Source organism: Dendrobates tinctorius, unplaced genomic scaffold, assembly GCF_039654945.1.
Source record: "Dendrobates tinctorius isolate UK_male_01 unplaced genomic scaffold, ASM3965494v1 ptg000014l, whole genome shotgun sequence".
In the NCBI taxonomy this organism is placed as follows: domain Eukaryota; kingdom Metazoa; phylum Chordata; class Amphibia; order Anura; family Dendrobatidae; genus Dendrobates; species Dendrobates tinctorius.
The window spans coordinates 16215200-16242544 of record NW_027361682.1 but is presented as its reverse complement, the minus strand read 5'-3'; the positions used below and the strand labels follow the sequence as shown (position 1 = coordinate 16242544).

General features: G+C 46.1%; 1 protein-coding gene across 4 annotated transcripts in view; it reads left to right on the top strand.

Moving 5' to 3' along the window:
* Nucleotides 1-24607, top strand: part of NDEL1 (nudE neurodevelopment protein 1 like 1) — a 41407-nt gene extending 16800 nt beyond the window's left edge. For 3 of the 4 annotated variants that reach the window (XM_073559692.1, XM_073559691.1, XM_073559693.1), the window contains exons 4-9: nucleotides 11634-11782; nucleotides 12540-12676; nucleotides 14227-14400; nucleotides 15504-15595; nucleotides 15834-15994; nucleotides 24448-24607. In XM_073559692.1, coding sequence (XP_073415793.1) covers nucleotides 11634-11782; nucleotides 12540-12676; nucleotides 14227-14400; nucleotides 15504-15595; nucleotides 15834-15994; nucleotides 24448-24529 — 795 coding nt within the window. In that variant the 3' untranslated portion in view covers nucleotides 24530-24607. Of the gene's footprint in view, nucleotides 1-11633; nucleotides 11783-12539; nucleotides 12677-14226; nucleotides 14401-15503; nucleotides 15596-15833; nucleotides 15995-20191; nucleotides 20227-24447 lie in introns of all 4 variants that reach the window. The other variant, XM_073559694.1, reaches the window with a different exon arrangement.
* The last annotated feature ends 2738 nt before the right edge of the window (nucleotides 24608-27345 follow it).

The window sequence follows — 27345 nt, the reverse complement described above, 5'->3', positions numbered from 1 at the left end:
AGTAAAATATAAGAGTTATAATAATTTAATCAGAAATCAGACGTGTGTGTGTGTGTGTATATATATATATATATATATATATATATATAATTTTTTTTTTTTTTTTTTTTTTATTTCCAGGTCACCACCTGACAGCACATTGGAGGACGTCCTTCTCATCCGTAATGGGACAGGAAACCACGAGAGTTTAAAAGGATCCTCCCTTTCCCATCCCTCAGTGTTTTTCCTGTCCCACTGCGGATGGGAACGACGAGAGAAGATCCGGCCGTTCCATGCAGATGGTCAGGATCGGGGGGCCCAGCCTCACCCTTCCTACCTGATGAGATCTGCAGCTGACACCCAATGGAGGGTCACTCAGCTTCTCCGGTGTAGCGCTGCTCCCGGACGCCGGGTCGCTTCCCCCTGACGGGGGCTCTTGACCCTGGACGCCACCACCGGAAAACCGCCGCTGGGGTTTCAGAGCCCGCAAGCGGTCCTCCTACAGGAGATTACCGCCGGGAGGGGCCGCTATGCTCGGAGGCAGGAGCGCGCAGTAGTAGGCGCGCGTCAGAGTCCGGGGGCTCCCCGGGGTCGGCCGTCCCACCGGAGGAGGACCGTCACTTCCGGTGCGCGCGTCACGGGCGCGTCACTTCCGGCTGGACGCATTACTTCCGGCTGCGTCACCGTCAGGACACCTCAGGCAGCGACCGCCCGGTACCAAGCACACCGCGGCGGCATAGGCCCATCAGGAGAAGGGCAGGCGTCAAGAGGCTGGATCGGCAGCGGCAACATAGGCGGTATGCAGCTCTGCTCCACAGGCAGGTGGCAGGGGGCGCCCGTCACCGCTTACAGGTCTGTGTCTCCACAGCAGTCAGCAGCGGTTTCCATCACCACCAGGAACATGGAGGACCAGGAGAAGACGGAGGTAGTTGCAGAGTGCCAGGGTCACGTGAGTAACCTCTGAAGCGGTCACTGCAGGGCCCCGAAAGGATAGACCCCACAGAACCCGTATTTTATATGTTCTAGGGGGGAACCTCTACCTCTGAGTAAAAGGAGCCTAAACGGAAGGATAAGAACTGTCCGGTTTGCTCTAAGAAGCTAAAGGACACGTGACAGAAGACCCTCTGTGACGCATGTGCAAGGCGTATAATGGGGGACGAGCAGGCTACTTTTATGTCTAATATGAGGGCGATAATTAGGGAAGAAGTGCAAGCCTCGGTATCCGGCCTAGCCACTGCCCAGACCCCGCAGGCGAACCCCCAGTCATCCAGGAAAAGACAGAGGGAGTCTGATACGTCATCTGAAGGCATTCTGTCCGACTCAGACGCAGAGGAAGAGGAGATTAGAGAACACCCAGAAAGGGGGAGAAAATACCTGTGTTCGTCTGGGGATACAGACGAACTATTGGGAGCGGTGCGGCAGACTATGCAGATTAAGAAACCCCCTTCTTCCCTCTCAATACAGGACGAAATGTTGGGAGGATTTCGCTCCCAGACTTCGATGGTCTTCGCAGTAAACACCCACATATGGGCAATGATACTGGAGGAGTTGGAGGAGGCAGAGAAAAGGTTAACTATTCCCAGGGACTTTAGGTCGCGTCTGCCGTTTGACCCTGAGGAGGTTAAAGTCTGGGAAGAGATCCCCAAAATTGACATTCCCGTAGCTAAAGTATCAAAGAAGACGGCAATTCCGTTCGAGGATTCCTCGAGTTTGAAGGAACCCCTAGATCGGAAGGCAGACGGGCGCTTAAAAAGAGCCTGGGAAAGCTCAGCAGCGGTCATAAAGACAAATATAGCCGCGACATCGGTAGCACACTCCATGCATCTGTGGATAGATGACCTAGAGGAGCATCTGTCAGATAGAACCCCAAGGGAAACCATCCAAAAGTCACTCCCCTTACTTAAGTTGGCTACGGGGTTCTTGGCCGACGCCTCAGCAGAATCAGTTAGGTTCTCGGCCAGAAGCCAGTCCCTGTCCAACACAGCCAGAAGGGCTATCTGGCTTAAGAGTTGGACAGGCGACATGCAGTCAAAAAATAAACTCTGCTCAATTCCTTTCTCGGGGGGCAGGGTCTTGGGGCCTGTGCTCGAAAAAATTTTAGAGAAAGCGTTGGATGAAAAAAAGGGGTTCCCTGAGGAGAAACGTAAAAGATACCAGCCCTTTCGTAGGCCCCGTTACAACCATAGAGCGGACTACAGGGGGAAAGGTAAATCGGGTAGATGGAGCTACCCCAAAGGAGGCGAAGGTAGAAATAGGAATAGAGATAACATCTTTTCCGGCCCAGGGTCCAGCTCCCGGAAGAAATGACGCCACCAGAGTAGGGGGGCGACTACTCAAATTCTCGGGAGAGTGGCAGAAAGTCACCTCCAGTCCCTGGGTATTACAGGTCATCTCAAGGGGGTACAAAATAGAATTCAACTCCCTGCCCCCGAACAGATTTTTTAGTGACCAGTTCACGCCTCAGTTCAGCTTCCCCCATGTGGTTGGACATCCAAGATCTCCTAGACATGGAAGCAATTACTCCGGTTCCCACCCAGGAGGAAGGCAGAGGACACTACTCGAGCCTCTTTGCAATAAAAAAACCCTCGGGGGAAACCCGAACAATAATAAACCTCAAACCTCTAAACAAATGGGTGTCTTACAGGCGCTTCAAAATGGAATCGATAAGATCCACGATTCCTCTTCTGGGGAAGGATGTGGTAATGTGCACATTGAATCTAAAAAACGCATATTATCATGTCCCTATCCATCCGGATCACCAAAGATACCTCAGGTTCACGGTCGAAAGAGACGGCACAATATACCACTATCAGTTTAGTTGCCTACCCTTCGGCCTAGCATCGGCCCCGAGGGTCTTTACAAAAGTAATAATAGAGGTAGTGGCCTACCGAAGGGCCCGAAATATCACGGTGGTCCCATTTTTAGACGACTTCCTAATTATAGCCGATTCAGCAACCCAGCTCAGGATCGACTGTCAATCATCAATCTCCACGCTGCAGAGTTTAGGATGGATAATAAATTGGGCAAAATCAGATCTCATACCCAAGCCCAGAGTAAAATTGTTGGGGGTCATGTTAGACTCAGAAAGAAGGATGTCGTATCTACCAGCCAAGAAACAGACTTCAATGCCGAAGAAGATTCGTCAGTTTTCAAAAAATCGGGTATCGGTCAGAGATGCAATGAGGATCCTGGGGCTGATGACTTCTTGCATTTCAGATGGAGTCAGTTCCACTCCTGCAACCTCCAACACACAGTTCTAGCATCCTCGGACAGAAGGCAGACTTCTCTGGACAGCAAAATACGTTTAACCCTCCGGGCCAGAAGATCGCTACTATGGTGGACCATTCCGAGAAACCTAAAAAGGGGTGTCTCATGGGTTCAGTCCCCCGGAGGTTGTAGTGACGACGGACGCAAGTCTATTTGGCTGGGGCAGACACGTCGCAGGAAAATATTACCAGGTTCGATGGAGTCCAGAGGACAGCAAAAGATCCTCCAACGTCAGAGAATTACATGCGGTCTGGAAAGTGCTGCTCGTCGCCAGGTCCCACGTGAAGAACAAACACGTCAAAGTATTGTCAGACAACACCACAACAGTGGCCTTTCTCCGTCATCTAGGCGGACCAAGACATCCCACACTTCAGGCCTTAGCAGATCAGATTTTCAGATGGGCAGAGAGGCAAGTCCTCTCAATCTCGGCCGTACGTCTGGAGGGCTCTCAGAACCAGATCGCAGACTTCCTCAGCAGGAGGAGGGTAACTGCAACGGACTGGGAGCTCAACGACGATGTGTTCAGCAGCCTGTGCTATCATTGGGGACAACCAACGGTAGACCTGTTCGCGGAAGAGAACGCAAAACTCAAGACCTTCTACTCCCTGAACCCCCTGGGAAATCCGGCAGGAATAGATGCCCTATCACAATCTTGGAGCAGGGGACTGTTGTATGCCTTCCCACCCCTAGCCCTCATTCCACGGGTCCTCAGAAAGATCTGCGAGGACAGAGCCAGCGTTATATTGATAGTTCCCTACTGGCCAAGAAGAAGTTGGTTTCCCCTACTCTGGAAGCTAGCGGGCGAGGAACCCATTTCCCTACCAAGAGGGAAAGACCACCTCCATCAGGGTCCGGTTCTGCATCAAAAAACGGAAGCCTTCCAGTTGTCAGCCTGGATCCTGAGCGGCAGGTCCTAAAGGCAAGGGGTCTATCGGACAAAGTAATTTCTACCCTACAAGCAAGTAGAAAACCTGTGACCGCGGCAATATATAATAAAATCTGGAAAAAATTCTGCAGCTTTTGTGGGGAGGAGACAGTTGGAACTGACCAGCCCGACATTCTGAAAATACTTGACTTCTTGCAGGAAGGGTTCAGGAAAGGCCTTAGACCCAGTACTGAGAGTACAGATAGCAGCCTTGAGCGTGTTCTATGACACAGCCCTATCATCTCACCCATGGGTAGCCTGGTTCTCGAGAGCGGTGCAAAGGCTTAAACCCCTAATTAGGAACAGCATACCACCTTGGGACCTTAAGCTAGACTTCAATACACTTTGCAAGCAGCCATATCAGATAGGGGCAGAGATAAGTATTCGTAATCTCTCTCTTAAAACAGCTTTCTTAGTGGCAGTCACCTCAGCCAAGAGGTTAGGAGAACTGCAGGCCTTATGAACCCAGGATCCCTACTTTCAGGTGTTTAGTGACCGGTTAGTGTTAAGACTCGACCCGGCCTTCCTACCCAAAGTCGTCTCGAACTCCAACATGAATCAGGAAGTAGTATTTCCTTCCTTTTTCCAGTCTCCCAAAAATAGCAGGGAAAAAACCTACCATAGCTTGGACGTAAAAGAAACTGTGTTCAGGTACCTGGATGCAACCAGACCCTGGAGACAGGACAGCAATCTCTTTATATAGTTTAGAGGCCCTAATAAAGGGAAAAAGGCATCAAAATTGACAATAGCAAGGTGGATTAGATCCACTATTAGCATAGCCTACAAAACACAGGGTCAAAATCCCCCGGGGAACCTTAGAGCCCACTCAACTAGGGCCATGGCCGCATCATGGGCAGAAAGGGGGGGTGCCTCGGCAGAGCAGATCTGCAGGGCGGCATCTTGGACTAGTCTTAGTACTTTCTCCAAACACTATAAACTAGACATAGCATCCACACAGCTGGCATTTGGGAGAAAAGTGCTCCATGCAGTTGTCCCGCCCTAGGACCAATATAGTTTGGTACTACTCCAATGTGCTGTCAGGTGGTGACCTGGAAAAGGTAATTAGACCTACCGGTAATTGTGTTTCCAGGAATCCATCCTGACAGCACTGTTAGATCCCTCCCGATAATACTTTCCATACAACTGTGATGTAACATGTGTATGAAGAATGTTGGTTTAAATAAAATCTTTGTTTGCATCCATCCAGAGGTGTTACTTTGTGAAATCACTGAGGGATGGGAAAGGGAGGATCCTTTTAAACTCTCGTGGTTTCCTGTGCCACTACGGATGAGAAGGACGTCCTCCAATGTGCTGTCAGGATGGATTCCTGGAAACACAATTACCGGTAGGTCTAATTACCGTTTTTGGACTATAAGACACACTTTTTTTCTTCCAAAATGTGATGGAAAATGGGGGTTGTGTCTTATAGTCCGGATGTACCAGCACTGGCTGTGGTGGGGAAGTGTGGGGGAGCGGTTTTGGTGGAGCAGCGGGTCATAGAGGCAGGAGCCGGCGGCTACGGCTAACTCCTGTGCCCACTGCTAAAGAGAAATGAATATTCACTGCATTTCATGGGCTTGGAGGGCAGTGAATATTCATTTATTTTTGGCATCCCTGGTATGATTGGTCCCATCCTTATTCTGGTATGATTGGCCCCATCCCAGTCCTGGTATGCATGGTCCCATCCTTATGATTGGCCCCATCCCGGTACTGGTATGCATAGCCCCATCAGAAAAGATTAAAAGAAAACAAACCATAACACTTACCTTCCTCCGCTCCCTCACCGCATGCTGCTCCGTTGCCAGCAGCTGCTTAACCCCTTCCTGACATCCGACGTACTATCCCGTCCACGGTACCCGGGCCCGTATGACCGTGGACGGGATAGTACGTCTACCGCGATCAGCGGCGCCCACGTGGTGAGCGCCGCTGATCGCGGCCGGGTGTCAGCTGATTATCACAGCTGACACCCGGCACTATGTGTCAGGGGCGGTCACGGACCGCCCCCGACACGTTAACCCCTTGCACACCGCGATCAAACATGATCGCGGTGTACCGGGAGTTAAAGGGAAGCATCGGGAGGGAGGGGGCTCCCTCCGTGCTTCCCTGAGCCCCCCACGGCAGCGCAAAGTGCAGCGCTGCTGCGGGGGGCTCCTATCCTCCAGGCCCCCGAATCCAAGATGGCGACGGGGGCCTTCGGGGACCTGAGGAAGCTGGCTTCCTCAGTGCCTGCAAAGCGCAGGCAAGAGGAAGTCTGCTTCAATGCCTGTGACAGATTGCTGATCTGTCACAGTGATCTGTGATGTGACAGATCAGCGATCTGTCACAGGACAGTGATGTCCCACCTGGGACTATGTAATAAAGTAAAAAAAAATTAAAAAAAAATGTAAAAATAAATTAAAAAAAATCGCCAAATAAATTAGAAAAAAAAAAAAAAAATATTCCCCCAATAAATCCATTTTTTGGAAATAAAAAAAACAAAACAATAAAAGTACACATATAAGGTATCGCCGCGTCCGTAATGACCAGCCCTATAAAACTGTCCCATTAGTTAACCCTTTAAGCGAACCCCTTAAAAAATAAAAATAAAAAACGAAGCAAAAAATGATTTATCATACCGCCAAACAAAAAGTGTAATAACGCGCGATCAAAAAGACGCATATAAATATCCATGGTACCGCTGAAAACGTCATCTTGTCCCGCAAAAAACGAGCCACAATACAGCGTCATCAGCGAAAAAATAAAAAAGTTATAGCTCACAGAATAAAGCGATGCAAAAATAATTATTTTTTATATAAAATAGTTTTCATTGCATAAAACCGACAAAAACATAAAAAAACGACCTAAATGAGGTATCGCTTTAACCGTACTGACCCGAAGAATAAAACCGCTTTATCAATTTTACCGCACGCGGAACGGTGTAAACGCACCCCCCCAAAAGAAATTCATGAAACGCTGGTTTTTGTTCATTCTGCGTCCCAAAAATAGCAATAAAAAGCGATCAAAAAATGTCACGTGCCCGAAAATGGTACCAATAAAAACGTCAACTCGTCCCGCAAAAAATAAGACCTCACATGACTCAGTGGGTCAAAATACGGAAAAATTATAGCTCTCAATATGTGGTGATGCAAAAACTATTTTACAATAAAAAGCGTCTTTTAGCGTCTGACAGCCGCCAAACATAAAAACCGCCATAAATAGTAAGTCAAACCCCCCGTTATCACCCCCTTAGTTAGGGAAAAATAATAAAACTAAAAAAAAAGTATTTATCTCCATTTTCCCGTTAGGGTAAGGCTGTGTGCACACGCTGCGGATTAGGTGCGGATTCACCCGCGCAGATTTTGTAAAATCCGCAGGTGAAACCGCAGGTCAAAAGACCTGCGGTTTTACCTGCGGATTGCTCTGCGGTTTTGTCCTGCGGTTTTTCATCTCCTCAGTAGAGGAGATGGCAAACCGCAGGACAAAACCGCAGAGCAATCCGCAGGTAAAACCGCAGGTCTTTTGACCTGCGGTTTCACCTGCGGATTTTACAAAATCTGCGCGGGTGAATGTCCATTCTTTCTGCGGATTGAAAACCGCAGATAATCCGCGCGGAAAATTCCGCACCGTCTGCACTGCGGTTTTTGATTCCCATAGGGAATCATGGTACTGTACACCGCAGCAAAAACTGCTGCTGGTCCGCAGCGGCCAAAACTGCTGCGGAACCGCAGCAAAATCCGCAGCGTGTGCACACAGCCTTAGGGCTAGGGTTAGGGCTAGGGTTAGGGCTAGGGTTAGGGCTAGGGTTAGGGCTAGGGTTAGGGCTAGGGTTAGGGCTAGGGTTAGGGCTAGGGTTAGGGCTAGGGTTAGGGCTAGGGTTAGGGCTAGGGTTAGGGCTCAGATTAGGGTTAGGGGTGTGTTGGGGTTAGGGTTGGAGTTATAATTGGGAGTTTCCACTGTTTGGGCACATCAGGGGCTCTCCAAATGCAACATGGCGTCTGATCTCAATTCCAGCCAATTCTGAGTTGAAAAAGTCAAATGGTGCTCCTTCCCTTCCAAGCTCTGCCATGCGCCCAAACAGTGTTTTACCCCCACATGTAGGGTATCAGCCTACTCAGGACAAATTGCAAAACAATTGCAAAACAATTTTTGGGGTCCAATTTCTCCTGTTACCCTTAGGAAAATAAAAAATTGGGGGCAAAAATATCATTTTTGTGGAAAAAAATGATTTTTTTATTTTCACGTCCGAGTGTTATAAACTTCTGTGAAACACTTGGGGGTTCAAAGTGCTCACCACACATCTAGATAAGTTCCGTGGGGGGTCTAGTGTCCAAAATGGGGTCACATGTGGGGAGTTTCAATAGTTTAGGTACATCAGGGGCTCTCCAAACGCACATGACACCCGCAGACCATTCCATCAAAGTCTGCATTCCAAAACGTCACTGCTTCCCTTCCGAGCCCAGACGTGTGTCCATACAGTAGTTTTCTCCCACATATGGGGTGTCAGCGTACTCAGGCCAAATTGGAAAACAACTTTTGGGGTCCAATTTCTCCTGTTACCCTTGGGAAAATGAAAAAATTGGGGACTAATTGATCATGTTTCTGGAAAAAATACGATTTTTTTATTTTCATGCCCTGGCATTATAAACTTCAGTGAAGCCCTTGGGGGTTCAAAGTGCTCACCTCACATCTAGATAAGTTCCTTAGGGGGTCTAGTTTTCAAAATGGTGTCATTTGTGGGGGGTTTCCACTGTTTAGGTACATTAGGGGCTCTCCAAAGGCAACATGACACCCGCAGACCATTCCATCAAAGTCTGCATTCCAAAACGTCACTACTTCCCTTCCGAGCCCCGACGTGTGCCAATACAGTAGTTTTCTCCCACATATGGGGTAACAGCATACTCAGGACAAATTGGACAACAACTTTTAAGGTCCAATTTCTCCTGGTACCCTTGGGAAAATAAAAAAATGGTGACTAAAAGATCATGTTTGTGGAAAAAATACGAATTTTTTATTTTCACGCCCGGGCGTTATAAACTTCTGTGAAGCACTGGGGGGTTCAAAGTGCTCACCACACATCTAGATAAGTTCCTTAGGGGGTCTAGTTTCCAAAATGGTGTCATTTGTGGGGGGTTTCCACTGTTTTGGTACATCAGGGGTTTTCCAAACGCGACATGGTGTCGATCTCAATTCCAGCCAAAAACGTCAAATGGCGCTGCTTCCCTTCCGAGCTCTGCCATGCGCCCAAATAGTGGTTTACCCCCACATGTGGGGTATCAGCGTACTCAGGACAAATTGCACAATAACTTTTAGGGTCCTGTTACCCTTGGAAAAATAAGAATTGAGGGTGAAAAGATCATTTTTGTGGAAAAAATATGATTTTTTAATTGTATGGCTTTATGTTATAAACTTCTGTGAAGCCCATGGGGGTTCAAAGTTCTCACCACACATCTAGATAAGTTCCTTAGGGGGTCTAGTTTCCAAAATGGGGTCACTTGTAGGGGGTTTCCACTGTTTAGGTACATCAGGGACTCTCCAAACGTGACATGGCGTCCAATCTGAATTCCAGCCAATTTTGCATTGAAAAAGTCAAACGGCGCTCCTTCCATTCTGAGCTCTGCCATGCGCCGAAACAGTCGTTCCCCCCCACATATCAGGTATCTGCGTACTCAGGACAAATTGTACAATAACTTTTGCAGTCAAATTTCTCCTGTTACCCTTGGTAAAATAAAAAAAATTGAACCTGAATTATTTTTTTTATGAAAAAAGTTAGATGTTCATTTTTTTTAAATATTCAAAAAAATTCCTGTGACGCACCTAAAGGGTTAATAAACTTCTTGAATGTTGTTTTGAGCACCTTGAGGGGTGCAGTTTTTAGAATGGTGTCACTTTTGGGTATTTTCTATCATATAGACCCCTCAAAGTGGCTTCAAATGTGATGTGGTCCTAAAAATAAAATGGTGTTGTAAAAATGAGAAATCGCTGGTCAACTTTTAACCCTTATAACTTCCTAACAAAAAAAAATTTTGGTTCCAAAATTGTGCTGATGTAAAGTAAACATGTGGGAAATGTTACTTATCAAGTTTTTTGTGTGCCGTATCTCTGTGATTTAAGGGCATAAAACTTCAAAGTTGGAAAATTGCGAAATTTTCAAAATTTTTGCCAAATTTCCATTTTTTTCACAAATAAACGCAAGTTATTTGAATGAAATTTTACCACTAACATGAAGTACAATATGTCACGAGAAAACAATGTCAGAATCACCGGGATCCATGGAAGCGTTCCAGAGTTATGACCTCATAAAGGTACAGTGGTCAGAATTGTAAAAATTGGCCCGGTCATGAACGTGCAAACCACCCTTGGGGGTGAAGGGGTTAATGCTTGTAAGCAGCGCATGGCAGGGACGTCATGCGCTGCTCACAAGCAGAGCACAGCTGCCGGAATACTCGCCGGGACTGTTCATTGCTCTTCAGAAGCTCGCAGTATCAGCCAGAGCCTTCCTGCTGCTACTGACGGTCACGTCTGCCGATACTTAAGAGAAATGAATATTCAGACTATTCATTTCTCAAGTAGCGGGCACAGGTGACCGCCGGCAGCAGCAGGAAGGCCCTGGCTGACACTACGCGCTACTGAAGAGCAATGAATACTCACTGCCCTCTGGGATGAACAGTCCCGGTAAGTATTTCGGACGGTGTGCTCTGCTTGTAAGCAGCGCATGACGTCCCTGCCATCCGCTGCTTACAAGCAATAAGCAGCTGCTGGCAACGGAGCAGGATGATGCAAGGGAGTGGAGGAAGGTAAGTGTAATGGTTTTTTGTTTTTAATCTTCTCTGATGGGGCCAATCATACCAGGGCCGGGATGGGGCCATGCATACTTGGTTGAGATGGGGAACCTGCATTCCAGTATAGGGATAAGGGCGATCATTCCTATCAGGGTAGGGATGAGGGAGCCATGCATACCAGGATAGGGACGAGGGGCCATGTGTATCAGGATGGGGATGAGGAGGCCATATTTACCTGGATAGGGGATATTAAGTACAGAATTGACCACATTTTTTTGATTCAGGTTTTTTTTTTCCCTTCTAATTTCCTCCTCTAAAACCTAGGTGCGTCTTATAGTCCGAAAAATATGGTATATCATAAATATTTTGAGACGCACAACTACACAATAAAAAGAAGTGAATAGTGAAAGCAAGAAACAATTGAAAGCAAGAGGAGGCCAATGAGAGACACAACATAATAAAAATAAGAAAGCAAAGTGCAATGTAATGCTCAAAAATAAAATAAATAGTGAAGAGACAAAGTTGCATTACAATCAGTCATAACCAATAACAGAATGTCACATCGGCCTCCATCTCAGACCCTGACACGTGTTTTGACCCTACTTCGTCTAGGGGTAAAGCAGTGTTTTACTACCGCAGGTTGTCAGAGTATGTTGGGATTTGTAGTGGTGCAGACTTTAAAATGATATTGTCGCACCTCGCAGGAGAAACTAGAGCATCAGTACGCACAAAGCTACAAGCAGGTGTCCCTTCTGGAGGACGAGCTAAGCCGAGCCCGGAGCATCAAGGACCAGCTGCACAAGTACGTGAGGGAGCTGGAGCAGGCCAACGATGACTTGGAAAGAGCGAAACGGTGAGTGGACCACCCAAGGGGGTGAACATATGAGTTACAGCAAAGCAGTCCTCAGCCAGACATACAATGTGAGCTCTGTACTGATTTCTTTGCTGCATACTTATTTTGGTTTTTCCGCCTTAAGGCGCCTTTTTATTTTTTTCTTAAATGCATACATTTGGGGCCAAAAATTATTTTTTTGCATTTCATTAACAATTTTGAATAGTTTGGTTTTCTATAGCCTCTGTGCTGCACTGTGTATTGCTGGCTGCAGAATGAGCTAACTGAGAATCAGTCAGTGAGTTGATTCTGACAGTCTCAAGGGAGAGTTTCTAGATTTTTTTACTTATTTTTTTCAACATAAAAGTTTCATGGGCAGGACATATAAAGAATATGTAAAAGCCAAATGGTTTAAAAATTTTAATTGCAAAAATATTAAGCACCTTATGATTTAAGTGTAAAAAAAAAAAAAAAAAAAGGTCCCCAAGAGTGGACAACCCTTTAAAGACCTATTTGGCCTCTGTTTCTTCATGAGTTTTCTCTTTAAACTGCAGTAAAATGGATCCATATGTGTCACCGATCAAACCGTAGACTTCACTTTAGATAAACGTAGTCAACACATTGAGACCCTTTTTTCAGGCTCAGATGTGGTCTGAAGGCAAAATATTGCCCCCCGAACTGTCAGGCTACAGGAAAAGGGACAACAGAAGAAACCTTTCCCTTGTAGTAAACTTCTCCGCTGATGACTCCCTTTTTCTTCCCCCTCCCCCGTCCGTAGGGCCACAATCGTGTCGCTGGAAGACTTCGAACAGCGGCTGAATCAGGCCATCGAGAGGAACGCGTTCTTAGAGAGTGAGCTGGACGAGAAGGAGTCATTGCTGGTGTCTGTGCAGAGATTAAAGGACGAGGCGCGAGGTACGGCTTTCTCTCTTGGCGCGGACACAACAACCTTTATGTGCTCATCTTCCTGTACACACCCAAAGGCATTAATAAGCTGCCAAATTAAGCTCCCTTACTAAATATAGCCAGACAAAGGGAAGCATTATGTCCAGCATCCGCGGCTATAACCACACTCGTGTGACTGCTTCTATCGGTCTTCACATAAATTTGTGCCCCCTCCACAAAGACACGATGATCATTACACCTCTGCTTTCTTACATACTTGTATCATTCCTGTACGCTGCCATTTACAGACCCTCTGTTACTCCTCTTGGAAATGCTCAATACCTGAGTACTACCATTGCCCTTGTTGATGAGGCTTGTCTCTGCCTCTGTTGGAGAGTCTGTACGCTGCCATTTACCTTCAGACCCTCTGTTACTCCTCCTGGAAATTCTTGATAACCGGGTTTTACCATTTTCCTTGTTAATGAGGCTTGTCTCTCTTTATCAGGGTAACGCCTTATTGGCAAAAGTGATGGTCACATGATGATTTTCTCAAATATGCAGGAAACATCAGATCAAACTTTTTACCCATTTCTTTTTTTTCTTTTAACTTTTTACATATATATTTTGTCGTTCTGTCTCCCAGACTTCAGGCATGCAAAGAAAAATACTTAACGCTGACCTTCCTAGATGGCAGCAAGTCTTTTTCAGAAGTAACCCATTGGTGCCCCATCATTTTGATGATTAGGGCTGGGCCACAGGTGCCAGAACGGACGCCCGTACTGTTTCAGATGTCATTGTCGGAGATTGACAGCGGCATCTAAATAGTTAAGCGGCAGCAATAACAGCTGTTAGGGGCAGGCGTCGGCTGTATAACAGAGCCATCACTCGCCATGTATGGTGCAAGCTCCGCTCCTGTGCATGCTCCATTAACCCACACCCAACCTGTGATATAAAAATACGTCTCAAGTTAAGGGGTTTAAGTTCCCTATTAAAAACAAGGTAATCTGATTGCAAAAATCAGGCCACGGATACGTGGGGAAACCTAGCGTTCATGCAACGATTTTACCCTATTGGCAGATGTCGAAATCTTGCCATTCATCATCAACAAGTAAAGCCACGCAGTCATGGTAGATATCCAGTGTCTGTGCCATTCAGTGTATATGGGGAAAAGTATGGCGAGGCTGATCAGACAGGAAAGACTTTCACACAGTAGCTGACAGCCATTTGTATATTCCTTTGATACAAGGTCTGTGTCTTGGCCGGTCTGGCTGTGCCTCAGGCAGTGGTGGGCTGCTCACACCCTGGCAGCATTTCATAGAAGGGGATTATTTTGGGTTTGTAGGAACATTTAGCAGCTAGCTCTTTAATAATCAGATCTTTCCTCTACATGGGGGGGGAACAGGGATGTTCAATTTGTAAATCTATTGTTTGTGGAAGATTTACTGTATATTCTGTATTTTGAATTCTGATTAATAAAAATCTATTTGATCAAAAAAAAAAAAAAATAATCAGATCTTTCCAATGTTTCCTCTAATTAGTGAGATCTTCAGATATTTCACCTTTTTCTCTCTTTTTGATAGATTTACGGCAGGAACTGGCAGTCCGGGAAAGACAGACTGATGGAACAAGGAAATCCGCCCCCAGCTCCCCGACTCTAGACTGCGAGAAGGCAGACTCCGCCGTGCAAGCCTCGCTCTCCTTACCTGCCACCCCTGTGGGCAAAATCTCAGACAACAGTTTTACCTCTCCGAAAGGTATGGCTTCATTCTTGTCGTGCACACGAGAACACAAGGACGTCCAGGCAGTAACGGGCCTACGTTATACACATTTGTATGTCTTGTATCTGGACAGATGTCTCCACTTCACACCGAAAGGGTGGGTCATTCCCTCATTCTCTAGGGGAATGCTGGAGATAGCCAAGGGCTGTACCATGCAGCACTCCCATTCAGAATGAGTGGCCGCCGCTCCATTCCTACAGGAATCCTTTATTTCAGGATTGGTGGGGGCTCCCAACAGTCAGATTCCCATTGATCCTCAAGTTGTCGGAGCATTAATAAGGTGTTATCTGAGCATGCCCTGGTGCTAATCGAGTGACTTCAGTGTACTCAAAAATATGCTCGAGTCCGCGCGGTTGCGTGTCTTGCGGCTGTTCAACAGCCGCAACACATGAAGGGATTGCATGTTTGTTAGACAGCGGCGATACATGCAGGCTTGGACACTTGAACATATTATTCAAGCACACTGAAGACACTTGGTTAGCACACAAGAGTGTTCGCATAGCACTTTAACCAAGCACAGTCGCTCATCACTATTCAGCATCCAAATGCAAAGAGCTGACATCACTTGTGTTAGTGAGCTTCTGATTCCCTCATGTAAGTGGTCTTGTCTATCGGCCTTGGCATTTTGGGCATTTGGTGGATGCGACCTTGGAGTCTTTTGAGTCACAAAATCATATAATTATACAGGCAAATCATTCTCCCATGATGGATCCTATGATCATTTCACATAGCAGGTGAAACCTTTTGTAGTCGCATTGAAAGTGTTGTCTCACCAGACACGGGTGGCATCACCAGGAGTTCCTGTCAGTGATGGCCCCCATACACATTAGATTAATGTCATCCAAACCCTCTATATTGACAGGTTTGACCGACAGTCTAATATCTATGGGGACCCCGACAGATCATATAAGGGGAGATGAGCATCTGCCATGTCTGATTTCAGACTGCCGATCCTTTTGTTCTCTAGATACGAGCCGCTGGTAGAGATGTCATCTGTGTCAGTGCTGAGACTATGCCTTTAAATCATGTGCAAATAGTTTTGTCATGTGTAATACAGTCATAATGCTTTTTTATATCAGGTATACCAAACGGTTTTGGTACTACGCCACTAACTCCGTCCGCCAGAATCTCTGCCCTGAACATTGTAGGGGACCTCTTAAGAAAAGTGGGTGTAAGTATTCTGCATTTTGTACACGTCTCATACTGAATGTCGATGTACAAGCAGCAAGACTTGCAGGTCTTGCAGCTCTTTTTTTTTTTCCATCTCTTTCATTTTAATGACGAGTGAGGGCTCAAGGGGGTCTCGTTTGTCGGGTATATAATATTGGCGTGTCTCACAAGTGGCACCTTTGCTCCCAGGTTGTAGGTACGTATTACTATTTCACCTCTGCTATTTTCCATCTCACCAGGCCTTAGAATCAAAGCTGGCAGCATGCAGGAATTTTGCCAAGGATCAGGCTTCACGGAAATCCTACGTCCCGGGCAGTCTGAACAGCAGCAGCAGTAGCAGCATACTAAACAGCGGGACCAAGTTTTCACATACGGCGCACACAACATACTTCGATAAAGGGTGAGTCTACACATGGCGGCCTTCAGACGGTCCCCAGACGTGGACTGTATGATACCATATTGTGCATATTCTCCTGGAGGACCGATGGCTGTTCTTGCGGAGAATCATTCAGAATTCGGTATGATTCCACTTCCTTTAAGGGGAACTAAAGCAAAATGGCCACTTCCGGTCGTAACTATTCATGATGAATACATTTATCAGCTGCTTAGAAATAACGTGCATGGTCTCCTATAACTACGCCACAGCTGCATATTACCAGAAAACATGGTCTCCAGTACTTAGTACTGAAAGGGGGTGTTCAAAGGAGAAGTAAATGGCTTAATCAGTTGGCACCCATAACTTATATTGCTGCGTTTTTTGCCAATAAAAGTGGGTTACTGAGCAAGAAATTGGTTATCTCAAGACCTCCTACACATTAAATTAATATCAGACCCTTTAGATTGCCTCAGCCGATACATATGGGATGGAAGGATTGGGCATACACGCTTAGGGAGATTTCCCTTTAACCCCTTTCCTACATTGGACATACTATTCCATCCATGTGAGCTGGGACCTAAGTCCCAAGGACGGAATAGTATGTCTAATGCGATCAGCGGCGCTCACGGGGGGAGCACAGCTGATCGCGGCCGGGTGTCAGCTGATTGTGCCGGGTGTCAGCTGTGATAATGTGTCAGGGGCGGTGACGGACCGCCCCCGACACGTTAACCCTTGGCACACCGCGATCAAACATGATCGCAGTGTACCGGGGATTAAAGGAAGCATCGGCAGGGAGGGGGCTCCCTCCGTGCTTCCCTGCGACCCCCACAGCAGCGCGATGTGCAGCGCGCTGCGGGGGTCGCCTTCCCTGCAGGTCCCCATATCCAATATGGCAACGGGGACCTTCGGGGGCCTGCAGGGAGCTGGCTTCCTCACTGCCCGCAGAGCGCAGGCATGAGGAAGCCTGGAGCAGTGCCTGTGACAGATCGCTGATCTGTCACAGCGATCTGTGATGTGACAGATCAGCAATCTGTCACAGGACAGTGATGTCCCCCATGGGACATTATAATAAAGTAAAAAAAAAATTCCCTATTAAATTCATTTTTTGAAGATAAAAAAAACTAAAAAAAAATAAAAGTTCACATATTTAGTATCGCCGCGTCCGTAATGACCCACCCTATAAAACTGTCCCATTAGTTAACCCCTTTAGCCAACCCCTTAAAAAATAAGAAACGAAGCAAAAAATAATGATTTATTATCATACCACCGAACAAAAAGTGCAATAACGCATGATCAAAAAGACGCATATAAATATCCATTGGACCGCTGAAAACGTCATCTTGTCCCGCAAAAAACGAGCCACAACACAGCGTCATCAGCAAAAAAATAAAAAAGTTATCGCTCGCAGAATAAAGCGATGCAAAAATAATTATTTTTTTGTATAGAAATGGTTTTCATTGCATAATACCGCCACAACATAAAAAAATGACATAAATGAGGTATCGCTGTAACCGTACTGATCTGAAGAATAAAACAGCTTTATCAATCTTACCGCACGCGGAACGGTGTAAACGCACCCCCCAAAAGAAATTCATTAAACGCTGGTTTTTGTTCATTCTGTGTCCCAAAAATCAGAATAAAAAGCGATCAAAAAATGTTGCGTGCCCGAATATGGTACCAATAAAAACGTCAACTCGTCAAGCAAAAAATAAGACCTCACATGACTCGGGGGATCAAAATATGGAAAAATTATAGCTCTCAAAATGTGGTGATGCATAAACTATTTTTACAATAAAAAGCTTCTTTTAGCGTATGACAGCTGCCAAAAATAAAAACCCGCCATAAATAGTAAATCAAACCCCCCATTATCACCCCCTTAGTTAGGGAAAAATAATAAAATACATTTTTTATTTATTTATTTCCATTTTCCCGTTAGGGTTAGGTTTTGGAGTTAGAATTGGGGGTTTTCCACTGTTTTGGCACATCAGGGGCTTTCCAAACGCGACATGGCATCCTATATCAATTCCAGCCAAAAAAAGTTAAATGGCGCTGCTTCCCTTCTGAGCTCTGCCATGTGCCCAAATAGTGGTTTACCCCCATATATGGGGTATCGGTGTACTCAGGACAAATTGCACAATAACTTTTGGGGGCCTGTTACTCTTGGGAAAATAAAAATTGAGGGTGAAAAGATCATTTTTGTGGAAAAAATATGATTTTTTTTAATTGTACAGCTGTACGTTATAAACTTCTGTGAAGCCCTTGGGGGTTCAAAGTGCCCACCACATATCTAGATAAGTTCCTTGGGGGGTCTAGTTTCCGAAATGGGGTCACTTGTGGGGGGTTTCCACTGTTTAGGCACATCAGGGGCTCTCCAAACGTGGCATGGCGTCCAATCTGAATTCCAGCCAATTTTGCAGTGAAAGTCAAACGGCGCTCCTTCCCTTCCGAGCTCTGCCATGCGCCCAAACAGTGGTTCCCCCCACATATCAGGGATCAGCGTACTCAGGACAAATTGCACAATAACTTTTGCAGTCCAATTTCTCCTGTTACCCTTGGTAAAATAAAAAAATTGAACCTGAAGTAATTTTTTTTGTGAAAAAAAGTTAAATGTTTTTTTTTTTTTTTAAACATTCAAAAAATTCCTGTGAAGCACTTGAAGGGTTAATAAACTTCTTGAATGTTGTTTTGAGCACCTTGAGGGGTGCAGTTTTTAGAATGGTGTCACTTTTGGGTATTTTCTATCATATAGACCCCTCAAAGTGGCTTCAAATGTGATGTGGTCCCTAAAAATAAAATGGTGTTGTAAAAATGAGAAATCGCTGGTCAACTTTTAACCCTTAACTTCCTAACAAAAAAAAAAATTTTGGTTCCAAATTGTGCTGATGTAAGTAAACATGTGGGAAATGTTATTTATTAAGTTTTTTGTGTGCCATATCTCTGTGATTTAAGAGCATAAAAATTCAAAGTTGGAAAATTGCGAAATTTTCAAAATTTTCGACAAATTTCCATTTTTTTCACAAACGCGAGGTATATCAATGAAATTTTACCACTAACATGAAGTACAATATGTCACGAGAAAACAATGTCAGAATGACCGGGATCCATGGAAGCGTTCCAGATTTATTACCTCGTAAAGGGACAGTGGTCAGAATTGTAAAAATTGGCCCAGGAGTTAACGTGCAAACCACCCTTGGTAGTGAAGTGGTTAAGGTGTTTGTAAAAAGTGGGTGTACACCTTTCTTAAATGTAAAGGGGGTGTACACTACATAGATGACCCCTTTTTTTAAATGTAAAGGGGGGTGTACACTACATAGATGACCCCTTTCTTAAATGTACTCTCCCCCTTGTAAAATAAAAACACCTTATACCCCCCCCCCCCCACCTGCATTGGCACTGCTTCAGCCATGTCGGCTCCGAGTCTTCTGTGACATTAAGCCACATGAGCCCAGCGGCCGCTGCGCTCTCGTGTCTTCCATTTTTCGGAGGATCGCGCCTTTGGACAAGCCTCAGATAAGTGGAAGTAGTAAAAGCAGAGCAGCCCAGTAGTGGTCAATGATTGGCTGCAGGGCACAAAAGGCTAAACAATGCCACACTAGCCTCAGGCGACCTGGAGCCCACATCGAGGGAGCCATGCTAGTGTAAGAGCTGAGTATAAAGTGTTTTTATTTTTGACGTGTGACTACTTCATTTGAAAATGGGTTGTCCTGGTAGTGGACAACCCCTTTAACTCGAATCTGTCAGGATGATTTTACTACTGAAGCCAATGGTATGGCCGTGGCACAAGAACAAAAACTATCCCTGTCTCGCAGTAATCTTGTGTGCCAGCACTGAGAAATCAAGCTTTATAGCTACATGCAAATTAGCCAGGAAGTGCTTTTGGGGCATGTCAATGTATTGACACACCCCCAATGAACTTCCTTGTGAATTCATAGCTTGATCTCTCAGCGTTGACGCATCGGATTACTACAAGACCCGCATTGTTTTTATAGTGTCGCTTTGGTACCAGCTCGTTCGCTTTACTGGGCGACCAGGAAAGGTTTATTCCTGCTGGTCCATGCCCAGTTCTGTTCTTTGCCGGTTACATGGCATTGGATGATGCCCTTTCCTTTTTAGGCCTGTGCCCTGGCCCTCAGGTAAGTGCTCGCAGGAGGTTTGGTGCAGTGTTTAAGTGCCTCCGGACGGCCGGAGTAATCTGTTTTTTTTTCTTTTCCCCCTTACTAGGCAGGAAAAGGTCATATTCCCCACGTTGTTTATGGGTAATTGCACATAGTGATAAGGCTGCATGCTGCTGTGACCTCTGGGTGGCGCACTGTATTAATAACCACTCTTTCCGAAGCGTCCAAACTAACCGCATGTGGGTGGATCTCTATAGTTAGTAACCCCCCGGGGACAACGGGGGGAGCTACTGGGGTACCTGAGTCAACGAAAAATCATGATTGGGTGACGGGGGGAGAATGATCAAGAGCTCTTTGATAGATGAAACTAACGCTATAAATGCTTCATATGACGGGTTGTCCGGTGCCGCTCACTATTAGGATATGTTAACGACATCCTCCCAATAATCCAATAATGCACGCGTCCAGGATAACCCATTGATGCAAAAGTCGGCCGCACCTGGGCAACCCTCTAAAGAAGAAGGTTACTGGTTTTGAGATGTGTTAAGTCTCCAGACACTTCCAGAGCAGCACTCACAGTTCTGCTGGCTGTCATCTGCACAAACACCGTCGATCCGCTTCTGTAGAGCGGCAATTGTTAACTATGTCGGCCACATAATGGGTGAAACAGCAGAAGCTTCAGGAGTTACAGGGTTTGGAGCGCTGCTCTGGAAGTGAATGTAGCGTAAGATATGGTACAAGCTGCGATCAGAGGATGTGGTAAGTGACATATTGTATGTAGGCGTGGTTTGGCCAATTAAAGTGGGTTCTCTAAAAAACCTTTATTATAATGGCTGTAGAGAAGAGTCTTTTATTTCGCAGCACCCCTCCTTTATAGATAGAATCAACGACCCTGTAAAGGTGCAAGCCATGCAGCTTGGTTAGTGCACCCCCAGTGGTTGCGATCTACAAGAGGACCCTAGTTTTTGGGGGATTTTTTTGATCATCAGATTTAATTTAGGCGCCCAGCTTTGTCCTGTCTTGTTTTAGCGTTGGCCTCCCCTCCTGTGTGTACAATTTTGTCAGTACCCCCCAGGCCTCGTCACGCAGGTCTGTACTTATCCTCGTCCTGTAGTGGCAGTGCATGCTTTCCTTTCATAACCCACTGACTGAATGCATGATGACTGACTCATGCGAATAACGACATAACCCCCGGTGACTCGCATTTGGGGCAGTGGGCACGCCATCCATCACTGACTTGACTCTGTTCACATAGTGGATTTTTACAGATGGCGGGCAACACGATCACTGGAGCCGCCGAGAACGATAAGCGGAGCGTTCATAGCGTTTTAGGAAAGGGTATGTCTGTGTGATCATTACATGGGTATGAATAGGGGGCTGCTCAAAAGTAGATGGGAAAACTACTATACTCCTCTCCTTGGCTCCATGGACTTAAATGCAATACCAGACTCTTCCTGTGGACAATAAGGGCGCTGCTTCTCACACAAGCCCTTTAATATGACCACAGACTGGTTAACTGCAATCCTGGCAGAGTGGCATCTGGTAGATGTGAGCCGTCGAAGGTCATCCAGCTTAGTGATGATCCCCTGAGAAGGTCGTTATCCTGCAGGGCCGGGCCTTTGGGCTGCTAGTCTGACACGGCATGTGATGCTGCACTGCTTATGGGCATCCCATATTGTCATTTCCTATACCTAGCTGCTCCTTCACTTTCTTTCTCTCAAAGTCTCAGTAGTAATAGGATTGTCAGTGTGTCAGCAGGCCTGAGAATAGAGGGTCTTGGCTCCAATGGCCGCTCTCTCTCGCTTGCTTGATCTCCTTTAAGATTACATAATAGTCTTGGGTCAACACCTTACTGCCGCAGGAAAAAAAAGCAAAGCCTTAAAGGCTCAGTAGGTGCGTATGTGGACAGGCATGTGTGTGTGTATTTGCATGTGTGCGTGTAATTAGATAATGAACTTGTTTCACCTGCTGAGACACGTTACTGGGCAAAAAGAAAGAAAGGAAAATTCCTTCAAATCCTTTTGATCAATTGCAGTACCACTTTTGACCACTGACTGCAATTATAGATTTCCATAGGTAACAATGCAACAGCACCCCCTCCTATTTCTGTAAATTGCTGATTGACATTTTTAATATACACTGCAATTTTTTTTCTTTTATTGAATTATATACAAGGGTGATAATCAAGGGTTTGGTCCAGATTACTGGATTTCTGCACAGTTCATTTTAACAGAACACAAGCTTCCCCAATCCCCGTTGTGTTGAGAACAGGACGCACATTCCCTTCTCCTGTGACCATTTGTATTGTGCACCTGTGTCCTAACTTTACCTCCACTAATAAGTATATATGTGTATACAGAATGCTCTGTTATGATGAAGGTGCAAAAACTCCTGGCAGCAGCGCTCTGTTGGGTACATATTGGGTGCCAAGTTTTTGCAGGCTGCATCATCATATGTTAAGGTTGGAAACATTTGGGAGAAGCAGATTTGTTGTGTTTGTTTCCAGGATCCACTTGGAACCAGGTTCAACAGGGATGTGGGACACTGATGAGCTGTCGGCAAGGGATAGTGAGAGGAGATGCAGCAGGGAGGAGGGACACTGATAAGCTGTGGGTAAGGGTTAGTGAGAGGAGATGCAGCAGGGAGGAGGGACACTGAGGAGCTGTAGGTAAGGATTAGTGAGAGGAGATGGAGGAGGGACACTGAGTAGCTGTGGGTAAGGGTGAGAGACGATGCAGCAGGGAGGAGGGACAATGAAGAGCTTTGGGTAAGGGATAGTGGATGAGCTGAAAAAAAGATGATCCAGCTTCCAAGCTTGTAAAAATTATTTGGATTAAAAAATATTAATAGATTCCATCAAGAGTGTAGTCACAGGTACGCGTTTCGCACATCCATTGCGTTCTTTAACAAAGCTTTGTTACATTTTTGGAAGGTGGATCATCTTCTTTGTTCATTTACACAAGTGGTTCCTTGCAGATCCTTGCCTCCTGGGATGCCTAGCTGGGGTGAGCTGGTTAATCTTTTTCTATTAGTGGTGGAGATGCAGCAGGGAGGAGGGACACTGAGGAGCTGTGGGTATGGGTTAGTGGGAGGATATGCAACATGTAGGAGGGACACTGAGGAACTGTGGGTATGGGTTAGTGGGAAGATATGCAACATGGAGGAGGGACACTGAGGAGCTGTGTTAAGCTAGGCATTTGGAGATTTAGCAGCATGTAGGAGGAGGGACACTGACACCGTCAATGAGGCTAGTTAGCAGATATTCAATAGCATGGGAGGAGTGACAATGAAAAGCTGTTAGACAGGGTTGGTGGATGGAGATTCAGTAGCAGGAGAAGTGAGACACTGGAAAATTGTCAGTCAGACTAGGATGGCAAAGATTCAGCAGCAACAGAGAGGAGGCACACTTTGAAGCTATCAGTCAGGCTAGGTGGGCAGAGTTTGAGTAGCATCGCAAAGAGGCATGGTGGAGGTGAAAGTAAGGGTTTGTGGGCGTAGATTCAGCAGAGAAGGGGCACTGAGGAACTGCTGAGCAAGGTTGATGTGTGGAGATTCAGCAACAGGGAAGAGGGACACCGAGAATCTGTCAGTCAAGCTATGCTGGCATACTTTCAGTAGCAACAGCAGAGGAGGTGGGACAGTGAGAAACTAGCAGTAAGGCTAGATGAGCAGAGATGAGCAGCCATGAGCAACAGGGAGGAGTGACACTTAGGATCTTTCAATCACGGTTGGGGGGAGATTCTGCAGCAGGGAGGACTGAGAAGCTGTTGCTCAGGGTACATCACTGCAAATGCAGCAGGTAAGGAAGAACACTGAAGGAGCTGTAAATCAGGCTAGATGGGCAGAGATTCAGCAGCAGGGAACAAGGACACTGAGAAACAGTCGGTCAGGCTGGGATGGCGAAGATGCAGGAGCAGAGACACAGGCTTTTGCTCAGGATAGTTTAATAGCTGTAGCAACAGTGGTAGGAGGGACACAGGTGAGCTTTCAATCAGACTAGATGGGCACAGACTAGATTGGCAGAGATTCAGCAATAGGGAGGAGTGACTGTGAGGAGCTGTCAGGCTAGGTTGGAAATTCAGCAGCAGTGAGGAGCTGTCAGGCTATGTTGGTGGAGGTTCAGCAGCAGAGAGGAGGGACAGTGAGGAGCGGTCAGGCTATATTGGAGATTCAGCAGCACGTATACAGGGTGTATTATGTCTCATTCAGTCTAGTCATAGGGTAGATCCACAAAAATGAAATTTGTCCCTTTTTTTCAGTGACGATGACAGAATTGATTTGCTTCTCCACGCAGCGCCCGGTTTGTCAGTTCCTCTGTAGTTTTCTTTCAGTCTGTTAATATTGCTTCATTTCTATCTGCAGGGCAATGAACGGTTACGACCCCCCGGGAATCCTAGGATCACGGCCTGCGTCTCCTCCTGGGATGCTCCCCCTCAGTGTATGAGCGCAGGAACCCCCGAGAAGACTCTGGACCTTCACTCTTCACGGTTTCTGAAAAAAAAAAAAAAAAAAAAAGGACAAACTTCGCTTCACTTTAACCTGTTCACTGCCTTTTGGAGGGAGAAGACGCCGCTCCCACCAGGCGGGAACAGGAAAAGGGGTTCAACTATATTTACTTGAGCTCGAATTGAGGCTGCGCAATATACTCTCTCCGCTGCCGTCATTTTGGATGCTTCAAAACCCCTGGGACACGGCTTCCGCGACTTCTTCCTTCTCGTGTCCCGGTTTGCTGTACTGCTGTGAAATGGCTGTGTTTATCATGCTGGAGGCTCGGCACAACCACTCATGGCTTAAAAATAAGTATGTACTCTCCTCACACTTCGCCCTCTGAGGCTCTACGACGCAGCAGGTGGAAACGGCGGACGGTTGTTGACGTCCCACACCTGCGAAGGATGCACTGGGCTGTGGGATCTCGAGCCTCCGATTCTCTCCCCACCTTCTTCTCTCCCACCTCAGATCTATATTACAGGATTGCAGCTCGGCTTGTGTCAATCAGAATGTCTTTTTGTTTTTCTCGCTCCCTCCTCTCCACCTTTTTAAACAGTATTGACAGTGTAATGTTTATGGGGTCACCAACAGGGATGTGGGGTAAAGAAATACTGTTTGTACCTCTCCATCCCCTCCGCTGTTCTGTGCCTCTATTCCTGTGGATGCCTGCCCTGAAATGTACATAGGTGTTGCACAGTGTAGCTCCCATTTACTTCCCAAGAAAAATAAGTGCAGGTCAGATCGCCAGGCCCTTTAAGTCCCATCCCCTGGATGAAATACCACATTCTCCCATCATCCCCCTCCAAACTTCTTCAGCAGCTGGAATATAGAGTGACTTTGGATCATAAGTTACATTGTGGGATATACTCCAGTCACATCCAGAGCAGCATTCAAAATTCTGCTGTTTACATTGTGCTGCTGTGGTGCATTGTGGGAGATGTAGTCTTTACACCAGGTACTGTGCAGTCTCCACGATGCCAGGTCGTTGCTTGCCAGTGCCAAGAGGCTGTCAGCCAATCGCAGCTCTGGGTGTGATTGGAGAATAAGACATGATGTAAAGAACGCTCAACATTATTAGACCCCATATTTCAGTTTTGTTGCCTTAACTTGGTCAGAAGGCTTTAAGAGGAGGCCCCATAACTTGATTTTTTATGTAGATATCGGGGCCCCTTATTGCGCAGGGTATTGATATTCTGATCGGTTGATGCTCTGATCAATTTTGGCCTCTCCCTCCTACATCTATACATAAACTACGTGGAGACGTCCATTATAGATCAGTCTGTACCCACTTAGGGCAATATAGCGACACTTCATTATGGCCTCCGGTGCATAGGATGCAGCTTAAAGGGAGTCTGTCAGTAAGTATGACCTCTCCAAACTAGATAGGTGTGCAGTACTGCAGTTAAAACATACCTGGGCTGATAGTCATCCTTGTTTTGTGTCCAGAGGGCGGTACCTTCATGTGAAGTGCCCTGGACTCTGTAAACTCCCTGGCTTCTCTCCTCTGCTGTGAACTCGGGGTTGTTTTGGGGGCTGCTAAAGGTTAGAGTCTGGAGGGCTTTATGTGCAGTGACCCGAGGACACTCCATAATACAGGATACTCCCCAGAGACTCGTGATTACACTGCCAGGAGGATGAGGATTTAAAACTACCGCCGTCAGATGTTTTGAAGGGTTGAAACCATTAATAGAATCCCTTTAAGACCAGCTATACATCTTACTGTTAATCAGGAACCAAAAACAAGAACCCCTTTCAAGGGTCGTATGGGACTAGAAAATCATGGGTCAAAACACCGAACTGCTGGTTGTGTCTGGAGTTGCAGCTCAACCCACCGACAGATGTGGCGCTGTTTTTTTGAAAGCAGTCATATGTTTCCACTTTTTATATAGTGGCCTATAAGGGTCAAAAAGTTGCAAGGTTTTTGGTACAATCTGAAGTATAATAGTCATCCAGTCTCTGCCTTCATTTACAGATTCTATAGACTGTAGGTAAAGAGCACTTTCATGCCAGCCCCCTTCCCTCCAATTGATGGGCATCGATCAGTTTGATACACGGGTACTTTTCTCATAAGACCACTGCTTTTCTCTCTGATTGCCCTCCCCTGCACATTATTTTAAAGCACACTTAATTTTAGCCTAGCCCCTCCCTCGCCTTCTCTCTCCTGACTCCCGCCCCGCCCCCACTGTTCTTATCATTGACGTTGTGACTGTTTACATTTTTTTTTTTTTTTGTTTGTTTTTATTGTATATAGATTTGTAAACATAATATTTTTTTGGCCTGAGATATTTGTACATAACTCGGGCGACGTAGTTCTATATTTATTGAAGATTCTATAGGGCATGTTCCAAGGACAGCAGGCGAGGGTGCGTCACAGGCGCGGCAAGTAATATCCCAAAATCTGTTTTGTGACTGTCGGAAACGGTGGCAATTTTAGAAGGGAATAAAAACAAATGAACAAAATGAAAGTGTGTTATTGAGATGAGGGGAAGCGGGGCTCTCAATGACAAGATGGAAATGGAAAGTTTCTACAGTTAATGGATATTGGTACAAGGCCACAGACGCCCATCAGGGTGAAATGTTCACAGTAATAATGCCGAAGTAAGACATCTCTAGACTATAACACTGCCATGGGTAACACCGGCCTATATGGACCTTCTATGGCGTGTTTTGGTTTGCAACTTCTACCTCCATGGTGAATAATGAAAGCGCCAATAGATTCTAAGAAGAGTGGCATCCACAAAGATAAAGGGTCATAATAAAAGGATATATTAG